This window comes from Anguilla anguilla, chromosome 5, assembly GCF_013347855.1.
Source record: "Anguilla anguilla isolate fAngAng1 chromosome 5, fAngAng1.pri, whole genome shotgun sequence".
Classification (NCBI taxonomy): Eukaryota; Metazoa; Chordata; class Actinopteri; order Anguilliformes; family Anguillidae; genus Anguilla; species Anguilla anguilla.
In genome coordinates, this window is record NC_049205.1 from 24,683,137 (window position 1) to 24,709,636 (window position 26,500).

At 39.4% G+C, this 26,500-nt stretch overlaps 1 protein-coding gene across 8 annotated transcripts in view; it reads left to right on the forward strand.

Moving 5' to 3' along the window:
• The window catches only part of map2k5 (mitogen-activated protein kinase kinase 5), a 244,373-nt gene that overhangs the window by 12,557 nt on the left and 205,316 nt on the right, over window positions 1–26,500 (forward strand). For 7 of the 8 annotated variants that reach the window (XR_004765388.1, XM_035419104.1, XM_035419106.1 and 4 more), the window contains 3 exons: window positions 5,043–5,117; window positions 6,514–6,581; window positions 20,510–20,579. Coding sequence is in view for 7 of the 8 variants with exons in the window: in XM_035419104.1 (XP_035274995.1) it covers window positions 5,043–5,117; window positions 6,514–6,581; window positions 20,510–20,579 (213 nt within the window). In the remaining variant the exon portion in view is untranslated. The remainder of the gene's footprint in view (window positions 1–5,042; window positions 5,118–6,513; window positions 6,582–20,509; window positions 20,580–26,500) is intronic. The other variant, XM_035419108.1, reaches the window with a different exon arrangement.

Genomic DNA, 26,500 nt, shown 5'->3' on the forward strand with positions numbered 1-26,500 from the left:
TAATAAAAAGGGCGAAAACGCCATAAACGACACGTGTGGTATTACCCACAGCTATTTTGGAACGTACCCAAGCATCACAAATGCGCGTATATTTCACAAACGGATTGTCCAAGACAATATATGACCAATATATGGCATATCTTAGGGCTATTGTCGGGTTTATCTTGTCGCTATGACGGAATACGATTTTTGAGAGGTGAAAGAATATTTTTATGAATGCCCAGATAGACAATATTGTCCATTATGTCATGGGTGGGTGGTGTAGTTGCAGATGAGACTGCAGGGAGGGGGTGCATGTTAAATGAATGACCAGAGCGACAATGGTGGCGCGAAGAAATTCCGTATTCGGCATAGTTGTCATGTATAGTCTACTAATGAAACTAAAACAAAGCGTTTCTGTTTTTAACTCATACTTTGGTTGCAGTAGCACTGAATGTCTGAGTTCAGTAATCTCGGCACGCCGGGGTGTCGACCACTAGGGGCTTTGCTAAGACTGTAAAATACCAACTTCCGGTTATGCCCCGTCCACTTCCGGTTTAAGCCCCGCCCATTCCGAGTACGGAAACGGATACTGATAATTTTGTTGGTTGAACAGATACAGATACAGGTACAGATAATGGTGTACTCGCTCATCCCTAGTACTAATGTTAACGATATATCAACTTCAGCTATCATCTTTCTTTTTGTTACTTAACTAGTTTTATTTCATCAAACTAAACAAACATGACGATTTAACCCTCTGGGGTCGAGAGCTCCGCCGGCGGAGCTCGACAAGATGAAATTAACTTTTGTTTCTATTTGGATGATTAACTTCACGTGCTGTTATCATACAGACGCAACAAAAACATTGACAGAAACCTTAGAATCGCGACTTTCCAATGTGCCCATTGGCAAATAATATGAATTGTTTTAAATGTTCTAAATTTGATTAATTAGATCATGTATGCTTCGTTAAACTTTACTCATTACTATGTGAATTTCGCTCAGCAGGAAGTCCGCCCAAATCACATTCACATGTTAACAACATTATAATTACTCTCCATAGAAGGAGACTAAAGGAGGAGCGATGCGAGATCCATGTGAGAAATGCCAAGTCTGCGAAAGCGGGATAAAATGTCAAAGTGTCGCCTAATTCACTTCTTTTGAGGTGAACATTTCGTTTAATTTTGGAAAATGGTCCGTCCGGAAGCCGACACTGATGAAGAGCGGTGTCATTTCGAACAGCGAACTGATCCAGCTGAGGATCAACTTCATGCGTAAGTATATTTCTTATGATCATATTGGTAAATATGTGTACTGTATTGCAACGTATCTGTGTGTTCGTAGGAATATCCAGCAATATGCGCGTTTGTAAATTCCCACACTACGAACGATTCGAACTATTGCATCTCAAAATTATAGGCTATTCTCTCTGCGTCTGGTTGTGTTAGAAGTATCAGGTAGACTGTTTTTCGATCATATTGGTAATAAATAGCCAGTGGCGTGGCTAAGATTCTAAAACTGATGTCCTTGCACAATCGATATTAGCATACTGTTAGTAAATTCGGGAAATAGCAATATAATAACCACTTCGCTAAACAGACCTAGCCTACTTCAGATTGAGGCATTGTTATTGATGAGTTGCGTGTAGTTGAGCTGGAATAGCAATGTTTATTTAGTTTAGCTAATGTTGTTTCGTTGATAGCTTGCATTATTTGTAAATGTGTGCTGTATTGCATTCTCTGTGTGTTTGTAGGAATATTCACTAATATGCGCGCTTGTAAATTCCCACACTACGAACGATTCTAACCATTGCTTCTCAGAATTATAGGCTACCTCTCTGCATCTGGTTGTGTTTGTTTGGTTCTTTGTTTGTATATGATGTAACCATGTCACATTTCCTACGTTTTGTTTTCATTAGTTAGTGCTTTGCCCCTTTTTTGTAAAGCACATTTAATTTTCACCTGTTGAAGGAAATGTGCTATATAAATAAAGTTTGATTTGATGTCACATTTCCTAACAATTTTGTTTTTATCATATTTACAGAGATGCTGATCAGGAAACACGGCCTAGTTCACCACTAGCTAAGAGGCCACGCAAAGCGTTGCAAGAGTACACCAGTCTCATCTCATCTTCCATGCGTATAGTTTGCTTCAATAAATGTTCTGAAAATCAAAAGATGTCTTTGTTTCTGTCTTCTAAATGGCTCACTGAGTCTTTGTCTTAGTGGTGGGGAGGCATGCGGCCAGGTGTGAATAGCCTACTTAGCTGGCAGGTCGTCCTACCCAATGCATATTCATTACAGAAAGGCCATTTGCCCTCCCATTCTCACCTGGTGTTGAAAAATAGTAGTCACAACACTAACTTTTAGCAATGTATTTTATATTTCTCATTGGATTTGCTAAAATATTTTGTCATCTTTTGATACCCAAGACCTTGATGAACACATTTCAGTGACCAAAAGTCTTATTCACAATTGTTCAGTGTGCTTTATTACAACATTCCTGTGCATGTTCAAAACTACTGTTTACAGTTTGTGTGTTTTTAGAGCAGTTTACAATCCACACATGATTATGACCTACTTACTGCTGCCATATTATTGTAGCTGAGTCTGTGCTGAAAACAAAGATATGAAACACTTTGGAATCACTGTATATAAAGTTGATGAAATTTACACAAATGTCAGAGCATCGCACAATCACCAGTGTGCCTTATTTTACCCTTAGACCCCAGAGGGTTAACGAAGGTAGCGTTAACTTACCTGGCTGTTCAAGTGATGCGTCCATAGACCATCAGATGTGGTGCTGGCAGGGCTCAAAAATAACTTTTTTACTTGGTAGCACTGGTGCTCCCAACTTCAAAAAGTTAGGAGCACCAGCAAAAATTTAGGAGCACCCACCAAAATGTAAGGAGCACCAACAATATATTTAATAGATTTTTTTATTGATAAAAACAACAATATAACCGTACAGTTTACATGTAACATAAAACGGTGAAAGTAGCCTTAAAAAAGCATGGTAGGCCACCACTGGGGCTTTACGCTATATCTTGGTATCTGCAATTACAGCGATGATGTTGGCACATGACTTGTCGTTGGCATAAGTCATGTTAATGCCGTTCTTTTTCATAAGATTGGTTTGGATTGGAACAGCATTGGTTTAAATTTAGTGTGTTTCACGCTGGCTCCGTGCTTAGTTAAACTCTCACACTTAAAGAGCATATTGCAGGTTGGAGACCCCAGTGAATCAATGTGTAGGAAAACGATGTCATAAAAATATACTTAACTTGGTGTATAGACGCTTTCATCGGACGCAAGCGTGTTGCCAATTATGCGCTTGGCCCTAAGTTAACTTCCGCTCTGTGTTTGTCAATGATTTTTCATTTTAGCTTTTGGTAACGCTAGCTAACGTTACCAATTTAGCTAGTTACTTAGGTAACGATAATAAATTGATCATAAACTTTTGTCTTCAGGTAACATTAGTTAACGCGTTAGCTCTCTGTGTCACGTGACACTGGAGTGCTGCGAAAGGGGAGTGATTGAAGGCTAATATTAACCAATCTAAAATCAGCATTAAAGGTAAGAATGTCAAGCTCACGTTTGATTGGTTAGAATGGTCACTGTCAGCTCACAAGGCAAATACTGAGTGTACTAACTAGCGAATGTACAGAGAAAGGGAAGTTCGACTGGAAAAAAGAAAGGTTGCACCAGAACAATTTCTCCGATTCACTCACTCTCACTCACTCATTGGCTGATCGAGACAGTCACACATGGCTGCGATAGGCTAACACGCTGGAAGCCGAGAGTTTTAAAAAGACTTGATTGACAACCTAAAAAGCTATCAAGTGCCAGATCCAGTAGGGGGGGCACCCGTGGTGGCCAATCAGATTTCAGTGTGGGTGGGTGCCACCCCTGGCCACCACGTAGACACGCCCCTGCCCACATCACTAAACTAGGCTGCTATGTCGGCGCTCATGTGCCGCCCCTCGACACCTGCCGCCCTGGGCGGTTGCCCAGAGTTGCCCAATGGACGGGCCGGCCCTGGGTTTCCCCCTTGAGCCTGGTTCCTTCCGAGGTTTCTTCCCATCTGCCACAGGGAGTTTTTCCTTGCCACTGTTGCATTAGGCTTGCTCCTGTGGGGGTTTAGGCCAGGGTTGTCTGTAAAGCGTATTGTGACAACTGCTGTAAAATACGCTATACAAATAAAATTTGATGTGATTTGATTTTGACTCTGTGAAAATTCCGAAAGCAGAACTGTCTGATGTGTGGGTGTATTTTGTTATTTTAGTGTCATTATCTGGCGCCAGCTTCTATAGAACCGGTAATGTTACCTACCAGACGGGAGTGCAATGCTGATTGTGGAGTTTAATTTGACAGCCGTCTGTACGCTGTATGCAGTCGGTCTGTCGTGTGGTTGGCAAGGTAGCTAATGTTAAACATGGTGAAAATCCTGAAAACGGAACTGTGTAAAATGCTGGTGTATTTTATTTTGATTTTCTGAAATATAAATGATTTTCCCGGAAAGATTTTACAGATGCAAAAGCAATAGTAAAAATGTTGTATTTTTAGTTAGTCAGCAAGCCATTGTAATGAGTTAGAAATTTGCTTCAGTCGGGGGGGGGGGGGGGGGTTTGAACCGGGGTCTATCAGTCGTGTAAAAAGTTTCAAAGGCGAAAACACTATCCAGTGAGCTATGAGGGGAAGTAGTCAGAGATGCACAGTTTTACTCGTTTAAACATGCGCACTTGTATATATGTTCATTTCTTGTTTGTATCCAATGTTTATATTGGCTGATGTACCTAAAATGACCAATGTGGAGACATTCTTTGTGGGCTAGGAGTATTTGAGGCAGGAAAAAGAAGGAGAAAACACAAAATCCCCTTAGTTTGGGGCTTTATTGTGTGGACGTGTGAAGTTGTTTGTGAATTCTGTCTGTTGAAATGGGGTCAGAATGTACAGAAATGACAGTTTGAGAGCAGGGTTGGGCCAATGTAAAAATTTTCAAACTGGTTTGATATTAAGCCAAATACTGGACCGGACCGGTAATACCGAATTTTACCATTAGGTGTCGCACGTGACTCAGCCGCTCCAGAGTGGAACTGTCATGCTAGTTTTGATCCGGGCTGCAAAAATGATCCGGGTGAGGTAATGACATTCTAAAACCATTGTGACGTACTTAAATTTTTGTTGCAGCGTTCGTTGCTATGCCGACGGTGCCAGCCTTGCTACATTCTTTGACGATAAAGATTCTAAGACAACTCAGCAATTTCTCTGGTTTAATGGGTTATTTTCCAGCCTGAAATGTGATCGTATTAGTAAATGGCTACACGTCATCTAACTTGCAAGTAGTTGGCTGTCTCCCTGAATATGAATTAAATGTTTTTAACAGAAAATAATAATTATAAATGCGATTTTATCCACGGAAATAGCTATACAAATAGGCAAACTAAATGTCGTGGTCACGGTCGCCGTCATAGACGTCAGAAGGAAATGTCACTGACAAAAAAAGTTTGCTCTCTTTGCAGTGGTTTGGGCTGGAAATGAGCTGTAACAGCAGAATAAGCCCCCGAAGTGAAGCCCAACACTGCCTACTGATCGTAGATAAGATCGCTGTGAGGTTGCTTTCCGTAGATGATTTCAGCTGCATGCTCCCATATTCCTGAAAATTCTGTAGTGGTGGCTAGCTATAAGTGCATACCAGCGTGTGTGCGTTGTGTTGATCGTAGCGTGGTGCTGAACTTCGGCTTACATTTTCTGAACCTCGGTGATAGTATATCAATGGGTACAGCAGTTCAATCTCACATCTCACAAATTAGTTAGCTGCTCCGCTAGCCTACGCTATGATCAGCACAACGCACACAGGACTCATACACCGGTATGCATTTATAGCTAGCCACCGCTAAAGCATTTTCAGGAATATATGAATATAATTTGTGGGAGAGAAAAGAAATTCTACAAGTTTGCAACTGCTAAAGCATTTTTCTCTGTGAGTACAAATTCCACTGTCACGTGCTCAGTTGTTTTGCTCCAATAATACCATCACATAAGCCCTCACCCTTTTCCTCCATACGTAGTGCTGATCATTATGGCCAAACAGTTCAAATTTTGGATTTTTGGATTTTCCCACGCCATGAAGGGCAAAAAGGCAGTGGCTCTAAAGTTAGGCCCTTAAATACAGCCACAGGTGCCAATTAACTCCCAAATGACCATATGTCAAACTGAAGCTTCTAAAAAGTCATTACATCAATTTCTGGAATCTTCCAGACTGTTTAAAGAGACAGTCAATTTGGTATATGTAAACTTTCGACCCACTGGAATTCTGATATAGTGAATTAAAGCTGAAATAAATCTGTCTCTAATCAATTGTTTTAAAATTACCTCTGATGTAAACAAAGAAGATGTCCTAATTGACTTGCCAAAAGAAATGTATGGTAACATGAAATGTGCGCCATTGTGACAAACTGAGTTTGAATATCTTTAGCCTCTGTGTATGTAAACTTTTGGCTTTTGAGTAATGATCTGCTTTTGGTTTGCAGATGAGGATGAGGTAGGTGACAGAATCACGGTGAGGAGTGACGAAGAGCTGAAAGCCATGCTGTCATATGTAAGTAACCCAGAACAACCCCAACCACCACCACCACTCCTGAATGGGTGAACAATGTTCGAAAGCACATTCTCACTAAAATTAGAGGCTTCATATTGTTTGAAAATGGCTTTGTATACCTTCTCAGTATGTTGAGCATTATCAATTGCTTTTCTGAGATCATCACAGGTTTTTTATCCTTGGCATGCTGTTTGAAAACGAACCTGAATATGCGCCAGACCAAGCTGTCAATGTTTCTGTTTTTATGTTCTGGTGGTTGCATTCCTGATGATGAAGTAGTTGTGTTCACCTGATGAGCAGTACCTTCGTAGTTCTTTTTAGTCATTTTGAATTAAAAAAAAAAAAAAAGCTGCCCAATCCAGGGCTGTATATATACAATTTCCACGAACATCAAGGAATGTACAACTGTAGGCAGCCACAGCCGTGCTGCATGCACAAACCACTTCGCCATTTCGAGAGAACTGAGGCATCCATGGTTCTCCTCCAAAACGTGGCATTCAACAGATACTTTTCACATCGCAGACCGCCGGTAAGCTAACACAGCGTGGGGTTGCAGGAAGACGTTTCTTTTGTGGCTATAACGTGCAGTTTTGCGAGTGCCCTTATTCACCAGTGGGGGTCGCTGAAGAGCAATGAAATTCAGAGCCCTATCTGACTGAATCCTCCCATACCCTGGGTGATGCAGGGGTTACCACGGTCAGCATTGGCACTGTCTGGATTCGATCTGAGGCCGTGTGAAATTTAATGCAGCGTATTTTAATGCGGTTTACACAAGTGTACCTCTTATCAGACCCCCAAAGGAATACAGACTGTTTACTGTGCTGACAGGGAATCAGTAGGTGTGATGAGACTGTGCTCATTTGCAAAACATCCTAATTAGGTTCTCCATAATATCATGTAATCATGTTTTGTATTGTTGGAAACCTGATGTCATGGGGAGCAAGTTGGTGTCTTTAGTGGTGGGGTGCTGACTAAAAATCTTTATACCTATGGGTCAGCACCTAGCCAGATACAAAGTTTAACCCGTGGTGGTATGCTTACAGAGATAGTGCAAGTAGGATTGTTGATGTACTATTTTGTTGTGATTGTGGGTTTATTTGATGACTTGGGGTTTTCTTTTAATCTTTGGGTATATAAAGGGAAAGACAATGGTTCAGGGCGACTCATCAACACTGTCTCCTACGCATCATATGCGTGTAGCCATTGAACTCCACACAAACTTATTCACCGTTGTATATTGCCATTATTAACATACTGTACAATAAATAGCATTCACTTTAACCTAGCATTCCTCTTTGACTCAAGATTACCACTGCACTCCAAGCAGATGTAAGGTCCTAATATACATATATTTTATTTATACTTTATTTAACCCCTTAGCACACATGCCAAATCTGGCCAATTCTTGTCCATTTAGGGGGTACCCTATTTAAAGCTTTATAATTCCAGATGTGAGCATCACAGAGACTTGAAAAATGGCTTGAATGAAGCAAGACATTTGTACCATTTACAATACTAACTTAGATTATTTTATATTCATAATTTAGGAAGAAATAAAGTGCCACAAATGCAATTGTCTAAGCAAAAAATAAAAAATCTATTTGTTCTTTTTTAGTTTGCAATGAAATACTGGGAGATTGCATATACACTCACCGACCACTTCATTATGTACACCTGGTCAACTGCGAACTGCACCGGTTAACGCAAATATCTTATCAGCCAATCACATGGCAGCAACTCAATGCATTTAGGCATGTAGACATAGTCAAGATGATCTGCTGAAGTTCAAACCAAGCATCAGATTGGGGAAGAAAGGTGATTTAAGTGACTTTGAACGTGGCATGGTTGTTGGTGCCAGACGGGCTAGTTTGAGTATTTCAGAAACTGCTGATCTACTGGGATTTTCATGCACAACCTTTTCTAGGGTTTACAGAGAATGGTCCGAAAAAGAGAAAATATCCAGTGAGCGGCAGTTCTCTGGGCGGAAATGCCTTGTTGATGGCAGAGGTCAGAGGAGAATGGCCAGACTGGTTCGAGCTGATAGAAAGACAACAGTAACTCAAATAATCACTTGTCACAACCCACGTATGCAGAAGAGCATCTCTGAATGCACACCAGGTCAAACTTTGAAGCAGATGGGCTACAGCAGCAGAAGACCACACTGGGTGCCACTCCTGTCACCTAATGAAGTGGCCGGTGAGTGTATACAGCAGGTTAACGTATACATGTCCTGGATCAAAAACCTCTTGACCGCAAGTTCATAAAATCTAAGGGTGGATATGTAGAACTACTAGAGATCTATGAAGCAAAAACTAAGCGTCTCCAAATCTACCCAAAATGTGTAAATTATGCATTGCTGTAAATCACAACAAATTCATGTATTTCACAACAAATCAACTGTTTTTACTCAAGAAAATCACTGTTGCATAATTTGTAAGTGGTAATTACAAGCTTTCAGTCAGTACAGTGGTCTAAAATAGCTAGGGGTCCAGAAACATATCCAAAATCTCTCCAAAAATGAATATAATGGTTTTTGTCCATTATAAAGCATATAAATGAGCCCCTTATGAAGGTTTAACCACGAGCACTCTTTGGTCATGTTCAACTTCTCTTGCTCTGCGCAGATTAGACTATATGACAGGATTTCTTCTCTGTCATACAGCAAACCCTTTCAGTTGTTATACAAGTCAGCGAATCTGCGCAGACCGATCGGATCGAAAAGAGATGTTGAACACAGCAGTCGTGTTTAGATCTAGCTGATTATTCAGGGGAGTCAGTAATCTCCTGTACAGCAGATCTCCAGTATCAAGTGGACTAGGCTATCAAAGTTGCCCAAATGAATTCATGACCTCGGGAAATTAAAAAAAAAACATTTTTACACTGAAAGGAGTGCTTACTTCCTAGCGTTTCCCGCGCAGCTCCCAAGGATACGGGGGTAGATTTGTTTCATTATTCACAAATAACCCATACAAGGATGATCCCAGTTGACGGCAGAGAGCGCCGACGCGGGTCTGGTGGATACGGATTCCCACAATGTTGCTCTCCCGTGCCGTTTCATACCGACACAAACAGCACCGTTTCATACCGACACAAACAATAATTTTTACGGCACAAATGAGCACAAACCCAGCACAAACGAATGACTCCACTTTGGGCCAATTCGGAGATTGTTGGGGTAGAAGATGACGTCATGGCTAATAATAAACCGTTTCATATCTAAATAAACATAATGGCACTTAACAAAACAAATACAGCACATTTGTTTCTTTCAACAGCACAAATGAGCACAAACGTAGAACAAATGACCGCTTTGGAGCGATTTGGAGTTACTTGGGGTTGAAAGTGACATCACAGCTCGTAAAAAATAATGTGAAATATATCAAAAATCATACCGGCACAAATTATGATTTTTTTCGGTACAAACGCACCGCAAACGAATGATAATATTTTTATTCATGTTCTGATCACATGGGGTGCCAATTTAACGGAGGTCATACAGATGCATAAATAGCCCATGGTAGGTTAAACTTTGAATTATGGCGTTACTTAAGAGTCAGGGTGTGGAGAGGAGAGGAAGAGAGGAAAGAGGGATTTCCGCTATGTTCAAAGCCGGGAAAATGCAGCTTGGGCCAGGCCAGCTTGATCGGCGACACCAGACTCCCAACATGAACCCGTCAGTACTTCAAGGCGGTCCACACACGGTCCCAAAGTGGTGCGAAGTCCAACGGTACAGCGATCCAGGGTTATTCGGCGGGGACACCAAGGCTATGGTAGCTCCCTCAAAATCTATGTGAGCAATAGCTTGGGTACGGAGGGGGAAAAAATTGGAAAAGAAGAATTGGCCTCGGTGGACATTGACTGAAAATACCTGGCCAGGTGAGAAAGCGGTCTGAGCTGTCATTGGCTGTTTGGAAGGCACACCGTCATATCACGTCCGTCTTTCCCATTGGGGGCGGGCTTCAATAACGTAAATATGTATTCAATTTTGAACTAGTTGGATAATTATTTAGCAATGCAAGAAAGGTGAATATACTTTGTCCCCTGACCTTCGTCGGGAGTATTAAAAGATAACCATACCAAACATGATTACTTTTGCTTTAGCTTACGGGAAGATGAAGAATTATTTCTCAGTTGTGCAGGCTAGGGTACTCAGAAATGCGATAATGTAAGATTCTAATAGCCTGCACTCACTCGGTTTTTCAGACCCATTGGATATTGGAATCGTATTTGCTAATAATGCTTAATATGATAAGACTTTTCTCCATTCGCTGGCGTGAATGGAACGGCCATGAAATATCGAGGGTACCCGCTAGTTGTCGGTGATGTTCTATAGGAATACACAGCAATTATTTAGGCGCCGAGCTGGCACAGACCGAAGCTATCATACCTCAAGCGTGGTTAACAAGGAATGAACATTCATTACTATACCTCCACTACATGCAAGGAGGAATTATGGTGGAGAATTATGAGCATCTGGCATGAGGGGTCTGGCGATCCTGAAGGGAAGTGGAAGATCATTTTGAAATGTTGAAAGTAAAGGACACAGGCTCATTTGGGAGCTTATGCAGGAATAAAGCTTTTTGTGCCCTCAGAGAGAGGACTGCAGTTGCCCTACATACTGTATGTGGGGTATGTCGCTTAGTTTTAAATAACAACTAATTAGATTTTTTGGAGTGCTCTGCACATGAATTTATTATATGTTAAGTGGTCCATTTATTATATGTATACACCAGACCTGGGTCAAATACAAATACATATTTGCATTTGAAAATGGATGTAAATACTTATTTGAAGTATTTTCAAATACATTTATGCATTAAATATTTTGTATTTGGTTTATTTAAATAATTTTAATGGAAAACCAAATACTTTCACTAATGGTATTTAAAGATACATTCCTTTAAATAAATACTTTCCTGGGAAACCAAATTCTTTTTCAAATAGTATTTAGAGCCTTTTTAAAAATACATTAAAATATAAATACAATTTAAAATTTTTGAAATATTTCATACATACCAAGTCATTTGATATAATTAATTATAAATATTAAGTATAATAATATTATCATCTTTAAAACTAGGATTTATTCATCACAGAACACTATACAGTCAGTAGCCTATACAGAATACTAAACTGTCTGAAATATATAAAATATTCAGATGTGATGATTTCAATAATAGTGAACCTGCTTCCCACCCGTTGTCAACTTGCCAATCAAGCCAGCTGGCTTTATATACCCCAACCAGACATGCAGTCAATGGACTGGACAGGGATTGCAGAGATGGCAGGAAAACCAAATCTTTAAGTGGTGTGTGTTAAGAGTGGTTGAGCAGCAGACCTGGGTTAAATACAGATGCGTATTTGTATTTATATTTTAAAATTCAGTATTTAAAATGTTTTTAAGACATATTTGAAAGTACATGCAAATGCTCCTTAAATGTATTTTCAAATACATTTTGTAATTTAAATTAAAATGTATTTGACCCAGGTCTGGTATACACATAGCCAACCGCTAGTAAAAAGGACATTGAATTTGTTACCGTCAGTGCATAACTGAAAGCTAGTGATAAGTTGGGAAGGTTGTGTATTTTTATTCACACTGAATTTGATAGGAGACCTACTGCCATTTTTTTCACAAAAGTTCATGGATTGTACCAGTTGTAGACTTGGACTAGCTTTAGCTTGTCATGTTATTAGCGGTAGGTAGCGTTTGGCCTAATAGTTTAACTAGACTAGTTATTATACACATGCTGGCATTGTGCCGGGAGTGAATTTTGAATGTGTTCTACAACGTCACCATTAGGTCAATTGCTACCATGTTCTAACAAATCTCTCATATGCTGTATATATAACTAATCAAGTGTTAGGCCTATATTGAGTCATTTTTTTCACAGGCCATATAGGAGATTTTATACTTATCATTTAATCATTATTAATTGATTAATGGGTGCCGGCGATCAGGGCCAGCCCTGACAATGTTGGAGCCCTTGGCGAGATTTTAGATTGGCGCCCCCCCCCCCCCCCCCCACCTAATATGTGACAGGTGCTGGTGTTTTGGTCCGCAAGTAGGGCAAGGTCATTTTTCAGTTTTTTACAGATTACGAAAGTGCAGATTATAAGATTTCAAATGTGTCATACATTGAAATCTGAAAATAGTTGAAGAAGATATGCTTATTTGAATGTTGGTACTCCTAAAATCAAGTAGCAGAGAAAATCCCCTTGAAAGATCTTGAACTTTTCACACTTCTCACAGGGAGATAATGGGTGGGAACAATAGCTAGTTAACTCCACCCCAACCACTCCCCCACTAGAGTACCTGTAAATCCTTGCCCATTTAGGGGTTACCCTATTTAAAGCTTTATAACTCCAGATGTGAATACCACAGAGACTAGAAAAATGTCTTAAATGAAGCAATACATTTGTACCATTTATAATACTAGCTTAGATTACTTTATATTCATAATTTTGTAAGAAATAAAGTACCACAAATGCAATGGTCAAGGCAAAAAATCTAAAATGAATTTGCTCCTTTTTTAGTTCGCAATGAAATACTGGGAGATTGCGGATTAAAGTATACATGTCCTGGATCAAAAACTTCTTGACCACAAGTTCATAAAATCTAAAGGTGGATATGTAGAACTACTAAAGATCTATGAAGCAAAAACTAAGCAGTGTACCCAGCATCTCCAAATCTACCCACAATGTCTAAATTATTAACACTGGTCTAAAATAGCTAAGGGTCCAGGAACAAATCCAAAATCTCTCCAAAAAGGAATATAATGCTTTTTGTCCATTGTAAAGCATATGAGCCCCTTATGAAGGTTTAAGATGAAACATAGATATAATTTAAACATAATGCAAACATATAGTCACACAATGCTGCACAGTACCTAAATGTGTAATAATTAACTCTTGTATGTAGCCTATTTCTATACTCTGTACACTCCTATGTTTTCTTGTATGGGAATGGGACGATATAAAAACATTTTTCAGCCGTCCACCACGTTTTGGCAATGTTCCAACACTCTCCTCATCACTGTTGTATGCGTCACAAAAACCATTACACTACTAACTAACGCTTACATTACAGTGTGAAATATCCACATTACATAATACCACTAACCTATTTAAAGACACTCAATTTCTAAAATAACGTAATAACCGAAATATTTTGAGCAGTAATACTTACATAGCAATGATGAAATCTTATCTATGTTCAGTAGATGGAGACAGAGACAGTAAATCAATGACAGTTATATCCGCTTCTGTTTTGCTCCAGAAAACGATGTCAGATAGGTCTATCAGCAAACATATGGCTTAGCTATGCCCAGAAGTCCTCAATAATAATGGTATTTTCCAAGGAATGACGAAAAATCGTTGACAACGTTTCGTTAGGTGCAACATCTTTTAATGCTACCATATAGAGCGAATGCCATGGTAAGAAAATGTTCGGTTACGCTAACCTATAAAACGCTATTCCAAAAGCAAAATTAGACGTTATACATCGTTAGAAAGCTTATGCTCTCACCTACTGATTGAGCGTCCGCCATTTTAGCAACCTCACACAGTAAACAAACATAGGCTACTACCACACGGCTTTATTTATGGGCGGTGGCTTGACCGAAACAAAGTAACAATAGCCAACGAAATCAAACATGCTAATTAAACTGCACCCCCATCACGCCTCCAAAACCCGGCTGTAAGAATCACTAAAACAAGCCGACTTTGCTGACAAATGATAAGTATTTAGTGACCCTAAAAATGTTGTTTATTCTATTGAGTGACTTCTTCAACACTTTAACTTTCGTAATATGAAAAAAAGGAAAACAGTAAAAAAAAATTTAAAAAACCTTTTTTGCCTCCTAGCGTGATTTCAAGATTTGCGACTTGCGGACCTTTTCTCCAGCAGCCGTCACATATGTGCCCAACCTTAAACACTGAACACCACTTCATTTTTTAACTGAACACTTTAATGCAAGAAATTAAACATTGTAAAACAATATCAACAAGTAAAAGTAAAGTACAATATATAATAAATAACATATTAACTATAAATAATAATAAATCAAGAAACTTTTGAGAACTGCTAACAAGAATAGAACAAAATACAAATAGGCAGAAAAGTGCAATGGTAGACTTCCCTTTCAAATCGTAACACGCCTTGACTTCTTTGTGTAGACAGAGAGCTTGAGGTCTTTTCAGAATAAAGTTGAGAAGAGGTAGAAGGAGAGGTTGGGTCACCTTGGTCACTGGGGGCTGGGTGAGAGGAGGTGGATGGAGAGGCTGGAGTCTCTTGTAAATACTTCATTAGAGAATCTTTTAGAATATGGAAGATACTAGACATGAGCCTTTAACACAAATAAAGACATGCACAGGCACACACCCACACACACAAGCACAAATGCAAATGTCCCTTCACTCAATAGGTTACACTCACTAGTTAATAAAACTGGTTAAAACATTTTTAAATATGAAATATGTATCTAAAGTAACATATATACTGAATGTGTAGATGATACATTACACATCATAATGCATTTGGTGTCTGCATTTTTAATGCAATATGAACGATAGGCTTGGGCTTGTCATATATGGGTATGTAATACATGAGGAAATGCAATACATTCTGTATTTAAAGTACTCTACATGTGTCAAATAGCCTGCCACTCATTCCCAAGAACTTGTGCACTGTGTAAAAAAAAAAGGCACTGGCTACAGCCTGAAATCAAAGGCTACTGTACTGACATCTAGCTAACTAGGCAAAATCTTACAGTGCATGCAGCAACGGCAGCCGTTAGAAAAAAGTAATCATGGAAAAATGTTTTTTTTATTTTTTAATGGCATAAAATGCAAAGCTGTATAGGCTACATGAACCGTGCACAAGATAGCTAGTTGCTAGTTGCTAGCTAGCTAACTGGAAGAACATAGACTATATTTATATAGCTAGCTCAAGGTATAGTACAATCACGTCATCAAATGAGGTATAACCATATTGTGATGATTTTACATAACAAACCAATGTAAGCAGTAGGCCTATTATGGAATTAAACTGGCTGGCTCCTACCAGACGCAAATTCTATCAATCAGCTGATAACAGGTCTTCCATCTGCTGACATTACCCGGCTAACTAACTAGCTGGCTAGTTAGTCTTTTTTTTTGAAGAAAAGCTAATCGAAAATAACTAAACATTAATGATGCGCACAATTGTGGTGATTCTTACCTCTATATTGTTCTTTCTTCTGCTGCTCTTCTTTGCGCTGCTTCCTGCCTTGTGCGCCTGATAATTTTGTCCTTTTTTTTGACTCATTTTGCAGCTGCAACTCAAAGGCAGACCTAGACGCTTAGACAGTCTTGTGTGTAATAGTGCGTAATATCGTGCATGCTATCATGCATTGGTTACATGTATCACGTCATGATAGCAGCAGTGTTTATTCCATCATGTTGTCAACTTGTGTCTGACAGTTCAGGGGGCGCAGTATGTTTATTATTGTAATTAAAAGGCTGTTTTTGTTGATAATGTTGTTACTGCATGATTAATAAAATTATGTTAGTGGCATATTCCGCTGCACTAGAAAAGAAAAGCGACACAACTCTGTTGTTGCCACGAGAGGGCGCACTATGTCGCCTATGCCACGGGCCGCCCCTGCCAACGATTGATTAAAGAATTGCATTAAATTTTCATCTCTATCTTGAAGTATCATCAAATTAAAAGGAAACTGTTTTATTTGACCATTTCAGTTCTTTGAGCATATTTCTGCCAGGTACTTTGCTGATATTTTTATACATATTTATCATCGCCACCAGGCGAGAGCCTGGAGGGGATTATGCGTTTGGTCACGTGTGTGTGTTTGTGTATATGTCCGCAGCTAATCTCGCATACTACTGGGCTGATCAGCCTAATACTTGTTGTGCATGCTGACAGCAGGCCAAGGACCTGAATTCTTGAATATTTTGCAAATCGGTCAAGTATTTTATTTGAATTAATTTCCATCATTGTCCATTGAAATACATTGAGTGATAACTCCTCACTCCTCCGAACCGGCCGGTAGGGGCCGCAAGTAATCAACAACTGCTTCCATTTGGAATGAAAGACCAGCGATGTAAAATGTCAGTTTCAACGTTAAAATGCCAACAAAACAATGCGCCAAGTAAAGGGGTACGTTTATGTTTGAATCTGTGGCAATTATTTTGTTGGCATTTTCACGTTTAAATTGATATTTTACATCGCTGGTCTATTGGAATTGTTCCCGTCCAGATTGTTCCTGTCCGGATTTGAAACGAAAGTGCCAAACACTAACGTCAACGTTAGCTCTGTCTAACACATCGTGGCTGATAGGAATGAAATTAGCTAACATGTCACCACCGTTATGTCGGACAAGTAAGAATTAATTAAGAATATGTTTATTTTCTGAATCCAGCAGTTCCAACAGTCAGTGCCCTTGTTACAATGTCCAGCGCTCTGAATACTGAACACAAGAGATATTGCGTGCTAGAACCCCTCACTTAACCTACATGTAAAATATATTTTGTGTGATTTAATTTAATCATTATTATTTAAAATGGGAATTATTCATTAAATTGCCGAATTCATTGATAGGCCAGTCTACAGTGCACTGGTGGAATCAACCAACAAGTCTAAACCAGCTCTATACCAGGTTTTAAGATTAAATAATTGAATTCAATAAGAAGCAATCAATTATATTAATGAATTGGAAACATACATTCTTTATTGAATGCAGGCACTCTACTTCTAAATTACCCAACAGAAGACATAATACAAGACATTGAACAACTAATCTAGAAATACCAGAAAAGAGAGAGACAGAGAGAGAGAGACCGGTAAGCCAGACCTTGCCAAAGTATTACCCACTTCTAGTATAAGCGCCACAGGATGAAAGGAAATCAGCTACAAGCACACAACCAAGGAACCACCACCAAAATAAAAAGAGGAAAACTCTTCTTCTTCCAGGCTCTGAAACCAAATGTAACACAAACAACTTTCTCCTGTGGCCATCTTACCCAGCATGGCTTGAGGATGTTTGCCCTGATTGGGTGATGCCGGGTTAAGGTTTAGAAGAGAAAGGATTGGGGGTCAGACTAATAATAACTTGTAATATTGTATTTGTCTGCTTGCATTGATTGTGTAGCCTCTATTGTTGCATCAGCAAAGCTACCACACCTGGCAGGGGTCTGCACTCTACTGAGTTTATAAATGTTTTTACTTAGCAAAAATGATTTTTTCCGACTGTATTACCATATAATTGGCCTACCAACTAATCCATATCACATCCCGCCCTCATCTTGACATTTCCTTATAGGGACAAAATGTGAACAAAATGAGGGTTGCATGAGTGGTTATCTATTGGATAAACCTGTTTAATCTAGAAAACTGAGGGCAGTGAAAAAATGTCAAAATCACCTTATATATATATATATATATATATAAAGGATATATTAAATATATCATTTATTTAACCTGGTAAAAGTCTCATTGAGATTAAAATCTCTTTTTCAAAAGTGACCTGGCCAAGAAAGCAGCATAAACATTGTTACAACAATAACACAAGAATACAAACAGACGAATACAACTGTCATACAATACAAATAAGTTAACACAATATCCAGTTAAAATGCAATACAAGGTCAAGGACACCTTATGGCTCAAAGAGTTGAATGTTTTTCAACAAATGCAAAATGGTGGAAAACTCAAAATGGTGGACACAATGACGCATACGGATTTGAGTCCATGAGAGACATGATGTGAAGTAGGATTCAAGTGTCTCACCCAAAAGGGCAGGCATTATGATTGTTTGAATATTGGAAATTCAATTTCAGTTATAACACCACCTTGGCCATTCAGTGCCAAAACTGGGGAATGAGGAAAATGGCTAATTGGATTGCATTTCCAAAATGGCAGCAATCCAAGATGGCGGTGACACAAGGTGCAGGTACCGCATGTATTCCTAATGAGTAAAGTAATCACTCCAATAAGTTTTAAATGTTGAAAAGACAACACCTGAACAACACATTTTTCAGGAATATAAATATTTTGTAAAATAATTGTGCTTTATAATGCCACTATTTGATTCTGTTGGGCCAATACTGTTGGATTGGGCTCTCCCTTAGGGTGGCGATAATAGGTACCAAATTTCATCAATTTATGTTGACTCCTTGGGAGTATTTAAGTATCATTTTTGTGTTAATATTTCATTCTCTAGCCCGAAATGGCTGGAAGATAGAAGAGAATGGCTAATAGCATTTCCGAAATGTCAGCGACAAATATGGTACAGATTTATGTTCCAGATGAGGAATTTGATCCCTTCAGCAAATTGTAAATGTCTAAAAGACATCACATTACATGCACTTTTTAAATAAAAAAAACAGCATTGTATCCATTTATACAGACACATACACCGATCAGCCACAGCATTAAAACCACCTGCATTTTTCAGCTTTTTTCTGATTTAAGATTTTATTTTCTCTGTTTGTACTCAAACAATTCACACGTGGTCAAAGTGCAGACTCCGAGCTTTTATTAAAGGGTATTCTTATACATTTTGGTTTCACCATGTAGTAATTACAGCACGTTTTATATGTAGTCCCCATTTCAGTGTTTTAGACAAATTAACATAATGTCAAATAAAAGAGTCATGTTTCGTATTTGGTTGCAAATCCTTTGCATGCCATGACTTCCTGATGTCTGTGACCTATCAACATCATCAGAGTCTGGATATCTTATTGTCAGGTTGTCCTACAAGCGATACAAAAACTCTTTCCATTTGAATAGATCTCTATGGGAATTGGAGGGTGGGACTAGATTCAGCTGTAAATTATGCTGATACAGTATGGAACACATTTTTTGGCTAAATGGCTTTCAGTCATCAAGGGTCCAAGGTATCAAATGAGCCTCAAACCACCGTGCTGCTGCCAGATATACAGTAGATACTACAACCATTGTTTCTCCTGAATATTTTTTCCAATGAGTTTAACCAATTGATTCTCGTTTTTCGATTTATGCTTTTAAAATGAAATGAATATCGAATACCCATTAATTTCTTGCTTTTTAATTTCTGTTCCTGAAATGGAAAACGATTGGCCAAAATACAAAGTACACAGATCCTTTCTCCGCAATGATAGATATTATTTGCTGAGGGAAGCAGCTAATTTTTTTTACATCGTATTAAAGGTATATTCATAACGGAACAGTTAAAGACTCTTCCTGTGTTCCAAATCTTATTGTGGTAACACTTAAGGTGAGGTCACATGAATTGGCATGAACTAATGCAGTTGCCAACTACTAAATATTGATAAGTAAATCTGTACAGCTTTGTTAATATATTCGTACATCATTAATTCATGTTAACAACTACATTTGTTAATGCCAATTCATGTGACCTTATTGTAAAAGTGTTACCCTACAGTGAAACCAGCTTTTAAGGTATTCGGCTAATTAGATAATTTGTCTAGTATAATTGGTGACAACAAAAACCTGCATAGACACTAGCCTTGCAGGAATGGATTTGACCACCCTTGGTGTTGAATGTCTGGTTTGATCCTGTATATCGCTGCTTGCAGCTACACTACATTGCCAAAAGTATGTGGACACCTGACATCCGACAACATGGGCATTAATATGGAGTTGGTCCACCCTGCTATAACCTTCACCTTCTGGGACATAATGAACTATCCACTGTTTGTTTATTACTCAGACATTATTTCTACAACATGTGCAATAAATTTGCCAGTTCAGGTTTAATTCAGTTCAATTCAGTTTTATTTGTATAGTGCTTTTAAGGGCATTGTCACAAAGCAGCTTACAGAGGTCTGGGCCTGAACTATCTAAGGGCAAGAAAATGTGTTCACGAGGTTTAGGAAAAGATTACCCTACCTGGAATTTTAAACTGCTACCTTTTTCTATCTCTCTGCAGTACTACAGCACAGTGATGGAGCAACGCATGAACGGGCATCTGCCTGAGCCACTCCACATCTTCCCCAGAGGTATGTGTGTGTCTGTGTGTGTTCATGGGTTCGTGTGCACGCGTCCATGCCATATCAGCTTCACCACTATCAACATTTCTATACTATTAAAACACAGTACATTTTGCTGTTTGCAGTTTATATATTCATGTTGCTATTTGCCTGGTAATGCGGTTTCCTGTGCTGTTCAGTTGCTGTGGGTAATGCTCTGCCAGAGAAACAGTGCGACAGTGTGTTGTCTGTCTGTCTGTGTCATATATAAAGTATCTACATAAATCTCCATGCCATAATGACATATTTTTATGCAAATGGGGTATATGGGGTGTGTCTGATTCACAAAGACAATCATAAATAACCACTTGCCATAAGCATGCATAATTTAAGATTACCTGAAACCTGGCAGTAATGTGGCACAGTCAGTTTAAAAGCCATGCAATGTATCAATTGCTTAATGACCATGGCAGGCATCGCATTTGTAAATAGAAACCTCGTATTAACATGTTACGCGTGCAAGAGAGCAAATCTTCTGTGTTATTTAGAATTAAAGGCATATTAGGAGAATATGTTATGTTAATATTCAGCATGACAGGCATATGATAATTGCTTTATGTCAAAGGTGACATTGAACCTGCCCCATTTTATTTATTGTATGCTGTAATTTAAAGGAAAACTCCTACCTAAAACACTCTGACATTGTGTTTTGCATCAAAAATAGCAAATTATAACAATCGATTTTCCTATTTTGTGTTGTATTTTGAGCTGCGTTTTGTAGACACATAGTGATATTGCCACAGATGGTGCAATGGAGTTTAATGGAAGTGTGTGTCTTGAACTCGCTATAGCAGTGGTTCTCAAACTCGGTCCTGGGGGACGCCTGTGTATGCTGGTTTTCATTCCCACCTCAACAGCAATCCCAGAATTTTAACAAGCTGTTAATTTTTCTTAAATAGGTGCTTTTCATGTTTTAGAGCTGAGATTCCAGAAAGGGTCAGTGTGGGTACACACACCTGATTCTACTAATCCTAATCAATCACTAGAGTCATTGCTAAGCACCTTGATTAGTAGAATCAGGATCAGGTATGTGCGCCCACACTGACCCTTTCTGGATAAGACTGGGGACCCCAGCTCTAAAACATGAAAAGCACCTATTTAAGAAAAATTTACAGCTTGTTAAAATTCTGGGATTGCTGTTGAGGTTGGAAAAACCAGCATACACAGAGGTCCCCCAGGACCAAGTTTGAGAACCCCTGCGCTATAGCACAAACAAATATACGATATTCATCACTTTCAGCACTTTGGTCAGCTGTTGTTGTTTTTAAAGTGCTTTATAAATAAATTTGGATTGGATTGGATTCATTTCACCCCATTAGGGACAGCAAATCAGGTGTCTTGCCTTGAATCCCTGCTAATTAACTTTCTGCAATACTCCAACTGAGAGAAATCAGTTAGGCCTATATATGAAGAGGATATAGCTACTGGTTTCAACTAGGCTAGCAGCCTCAATAGTCCGGATTACAAAGTGTGGCTTTGTGTGGAATTGGAGCGTGGCCACAATCTCCAACTTTGATTTTGGCTATTTAGCTATCGTTCCTGAAGGGGGTGGTGAAAGTAGTTCTGAGTAGCAAAATAAAATGCTGGGGCAGATCCGGAAGAAGCCTGACAGGATAGCAAGTGAAAAATTGTAAATAGGGATAAGGTAAAATATATTGCAGAGAATAGATAATAAACCCAGGAATTAATTTCAAATTGCTGCTACATGTTTACTAACAATGTAAGTCTTTTAGCCTGGGATTTCCTTTAAGTAGGCTGTTTGACTGCACAGACACAAATATTTTGGCTACTTTATTAGGGGTCCAAGCAGCGAAGCTGGTGGAACCCTATTGTATCTGTTAGGATTATTATTATTATTATTAGGGGTCCAAGCAGCGAAGCTGGTGGAAACCTATTGTATTTGTTAGGATTATTATTATTAGGGGTCCAAGCAGTGAAGCTGGTGGAACCCTATTGTATTTGTTAGGATTATTAGGGGTCCAAGCAGCAAAGCTGGTGGAACCCTATTGTATCTGTTAGGATTATTATTATTAGGGGTCCAAGCAGCGAAGCTGGTGGAACCCTATTGTATCTGTTCGGATTATTATTAGGGGTCCAAGCAGCGAAGCTGGTGGAACCCTATTGTATTTGTTAGGATTATTATTATTAGGGGTCCAAGCAGCGAAGCTGGTGGAACCCTATTGTATTTGTTAGGATTATTATTATTCTTATTATTTTTCTCCGCTAAAAGTGTCTGAGGCTCAGCAACCATAAGTCCTAGAGCAACCAAATTTGGCAGGTGGGTTCCTATGGCCCCCCACTACTCAGGCACTAAAAATCGCCTATGTCGGCCAGATGGTGGCGCTATAACAAAGGGTCATGCGTACAAGGCCATAACTCCCACACCATGGGGTAGATCAACCCAAAACTTCATGGACCTATGCATCTGAACGTGCTCTACAACTTTGCCATTGGCACCACCTATGTCCGCCATATTGTTTACCCGCCATTTTGACATTTTCATTGGGGCGTGGAAGCTTTCTCCGCTAAAATGTCTGAGGCTCAGCAACCATAAATTGTAGACCAACCAAATTTGGTACGTGGGTTCCTATGGCCCCCCACTACTCAGGCACTAAAAATCACCTATGTCGGCCAGATGGTATGTTCGCCATATTGTTTTCCCGCCATTAGGACTTTATTATTAGGTGGGGTGCGGAAGAGCTGGAGCTCCAAATCTAAGTGTTACGACATCTAGTAAACTTTTTTACGGCAAGTGACAGCCATGGCGACACAAGTAATCCAACACCGTAGGGTCTAGTTTTTATCAGTGAGGGGAGGGTCTGAACGTCGGGGAAGCAATGGAAGACAGTGCCAGCCAGAGTACATGCTAGGCTACCAAAAGTTTGTTAGTAAAAGCTTTTTGAGAGGATCAATAATTACTATTCTTGAGCATGGATCCATTTGAAGGCAGTATCAGGTGAGTTCGTTTAGTCTTTAAATCTGTCATTATGCTGAGAAATAGCTAAACCATTTTATTGGTGGAGTTTCTGTGCACACGCGCGAAAACACGCTGGTATAATAAAACAATGATGGCAATACATATATAGTCCGCTTCGTTCTGTTGCTACCATAACATAAACTATCTTGTGTCTACAGCTGCAGTTTCTCGCTGCAATTATTAATATTGAATATAAAGAAAAGACGCAATTTATGCTGTAGTCTGCCAGTGTCTGAATAAATAATACGGTACTCTGCGCGTAGGTAGCATGGATGGCGAGTTGGTATTTCGTTTTTTGCTACTAAAAGTTTGTTCGTAAAAGCTTTTTGAGAGGATGAATCATTACTTTTCTTTGGCATGGATCCATTTGAAGACAATATCGGGTGAGTTCGTTTCGTTTTTGAATGTCGTTAAAAAGTTATTAGACTATGTCGGGCAGGAAATCATCCAAAGTGTGGGATCCTTTCGAGCGTGTAAAGGATGACCCCAAGAAGGTGACATGCAAACTCTGCATGCAAAGATGTGTTTGCAATGTAGGTGTTTTTTACTCTCTGTCTCGTAGCTTTAGTTTGGTCCCTGGAGTCCGGTTTGCTGGCGGACGTCCACTCGCTATGTCGGCTACAAAGCATGCGTGCGCTTAATGTGGTAGTAGAATGAATTGAAAACGCTGTCATCTTCTGCACGGCCGTCTATTCCACAAATGACAAGGAAATTAGGGCTACAACCATGTAGCCTACTCTATTTATCTGACTCGATAGCCATTTCAAAGTCAGGACCATAAACATGAAACGAATCACACACCACCAACTCATTGCTGCCGTTAACACTAGGAGCGCTGTGACAGGTCATTTGACCTGTCACTGAGATATTTCGGAGTTTAGGATTTTTTTCATTTAGTTACTAGCAAGCTACATCATCCGCATTCACTGACTTTTCCTAAATATTTGTTCTTTACGTACCAGCGTAGTAGGAATGTCAAAGTCCCGTTTGGAAAATGTTAAAAGCACCTTATTTCACTTCCGTGTGTGTTATAACAGTGTTGTTAAATTACGGCCGTCTTCAGACTAAGGAGTCAGTTTTCCTTCACCACACCAGGAGGCGCAAGGATATACTTTTCATCGCGGTGGACACGCATTTATATTTGTACGAATGTTTTATTTATTTTGTTATTAGAAATATTTGTTTATGTTTATTTTGAATAATACATTATATAATGTTTTAAATATGTGATCTTAAAAAATATTTTTATAGGCTATTGCGTTCGTTTTGTGATCATTTGTTTATGCCTATGCCTTTCCCTTGTGTTCTGAAATCATAGCCCTACATTTTATTTTTACAGTTATTATACAACTGGAAATTTCTAAATAAGGGTTAAAATAAAATTGATCCGTCTTCAAATGCATAAACAAATTTTTTTTTTCAATTTTATGCATTATCATTCTCGTGCACAATGGCTGCATGCGACACGTTCACGTACAACAACAATGCTGCGTATGATATTGAAAAAACTAAATCTAAGCTAAAGAAACGACTACAATATAACAAGATAAAAATATATTCGAAGCGCTATTTGTTTCGGCTGTTAATTTGTTTATTCATAGAATATTACAGTGAATACGTCTTTTTGTAGGCCAACCCGGACGTTTCTTCCGCCATGGGTTCCCTCGGCAGATTGCCAATGCATTTTTCCAATAGGGATTTAGTTTTCTTCCGAAAATAAGACCTATGGTTAATTTATGCCTAAAACAGTTTCACGTTTTGTCTTACGAGTTCTATGGGTTCGCCGCTCACTCACGCTTAGCGTTCGACGCTCAGCGTGCATGCGAGCTAGTAAAACAAGAGTGGTTATTGCAAAAATGTGACCGCTCTTGTAGTTTCAATATAGAAACTTAGCCTACTTTTCAAAAGCACATGACAGCTTAGAAATCCACGGTTGACAAACAATCGTGAAGCTCATTTAGGCTTACGTTCACCACAAACCTTACTTTCGGCAGAAAACTAAATCCCCACGGGAGAAATCTGATGAGAACCCAATGCCAACTTACTTCCGGGTTTTAGGACTACAAACTGTAACACTATTGCAAAAACAATCTAAAATAAAGAAACCACTACAATACAGCATGATAAAAATATATTTGAATCAGCAGAACATCACTGCGGGCTGCAGAGAGAAAGTGGAGAAAATCCCGATCCTCTGATGACCTGACTGCATACCATACCCTGCTGGCGACTTTTACATCTGCCCTCACGTCTGCAAAAGTCTCTTTTTTCCAATCCAAGATCAGCGCATGTGTCTCTAATCCACGTAAACTATTCTTCACCTTCTCTTCCCTCCTCATTCCTCCTCCACCCCCACCTCCCTCTTCCCTCTCCGCAGATGACTTTCTGGCCGCCTTTGAAGGAAAGGTGGCTACAATCCGGAACTCCTTCACCCATCCAGTGAGCCCCCCAACCCCCCAGGACAACCCCACAGCCACACTGACCTCCTTTGAAATGCTGGAGGACTCCGATGTATTACAACTCATCACCTCTCATCGCGCAACCACCTGTCCACTTGACCCCATCCCATCTAAATTTCTCCAATCTATCTCCAGCGAGCTCCTTCCCTATCTGTCTTCCATTGTTAATTCCTCTCTCTCCTCTGGTCATGTTCCCTCTGTTTTTAAGACGGCTCGTGTTACCCCACTACTCAAAAAACCCACCTTAGACCCCTCCGATGTAGCAAATTATCGACCCGTATCCCTTCTACCCTTTCTGTCCAAAACCCTCGAACGAGCAGTTCTTAAACAATTAACCTCTTTTCTCCATCAGAACAACCTGCTAGACCCTCACCAGTCTGGCTTCCGATCTGGGCACTCAACAGAGACTGCACTCCTAGCTGTGACGGAGGCACTTGCCACTGCAAGAGCCTCAC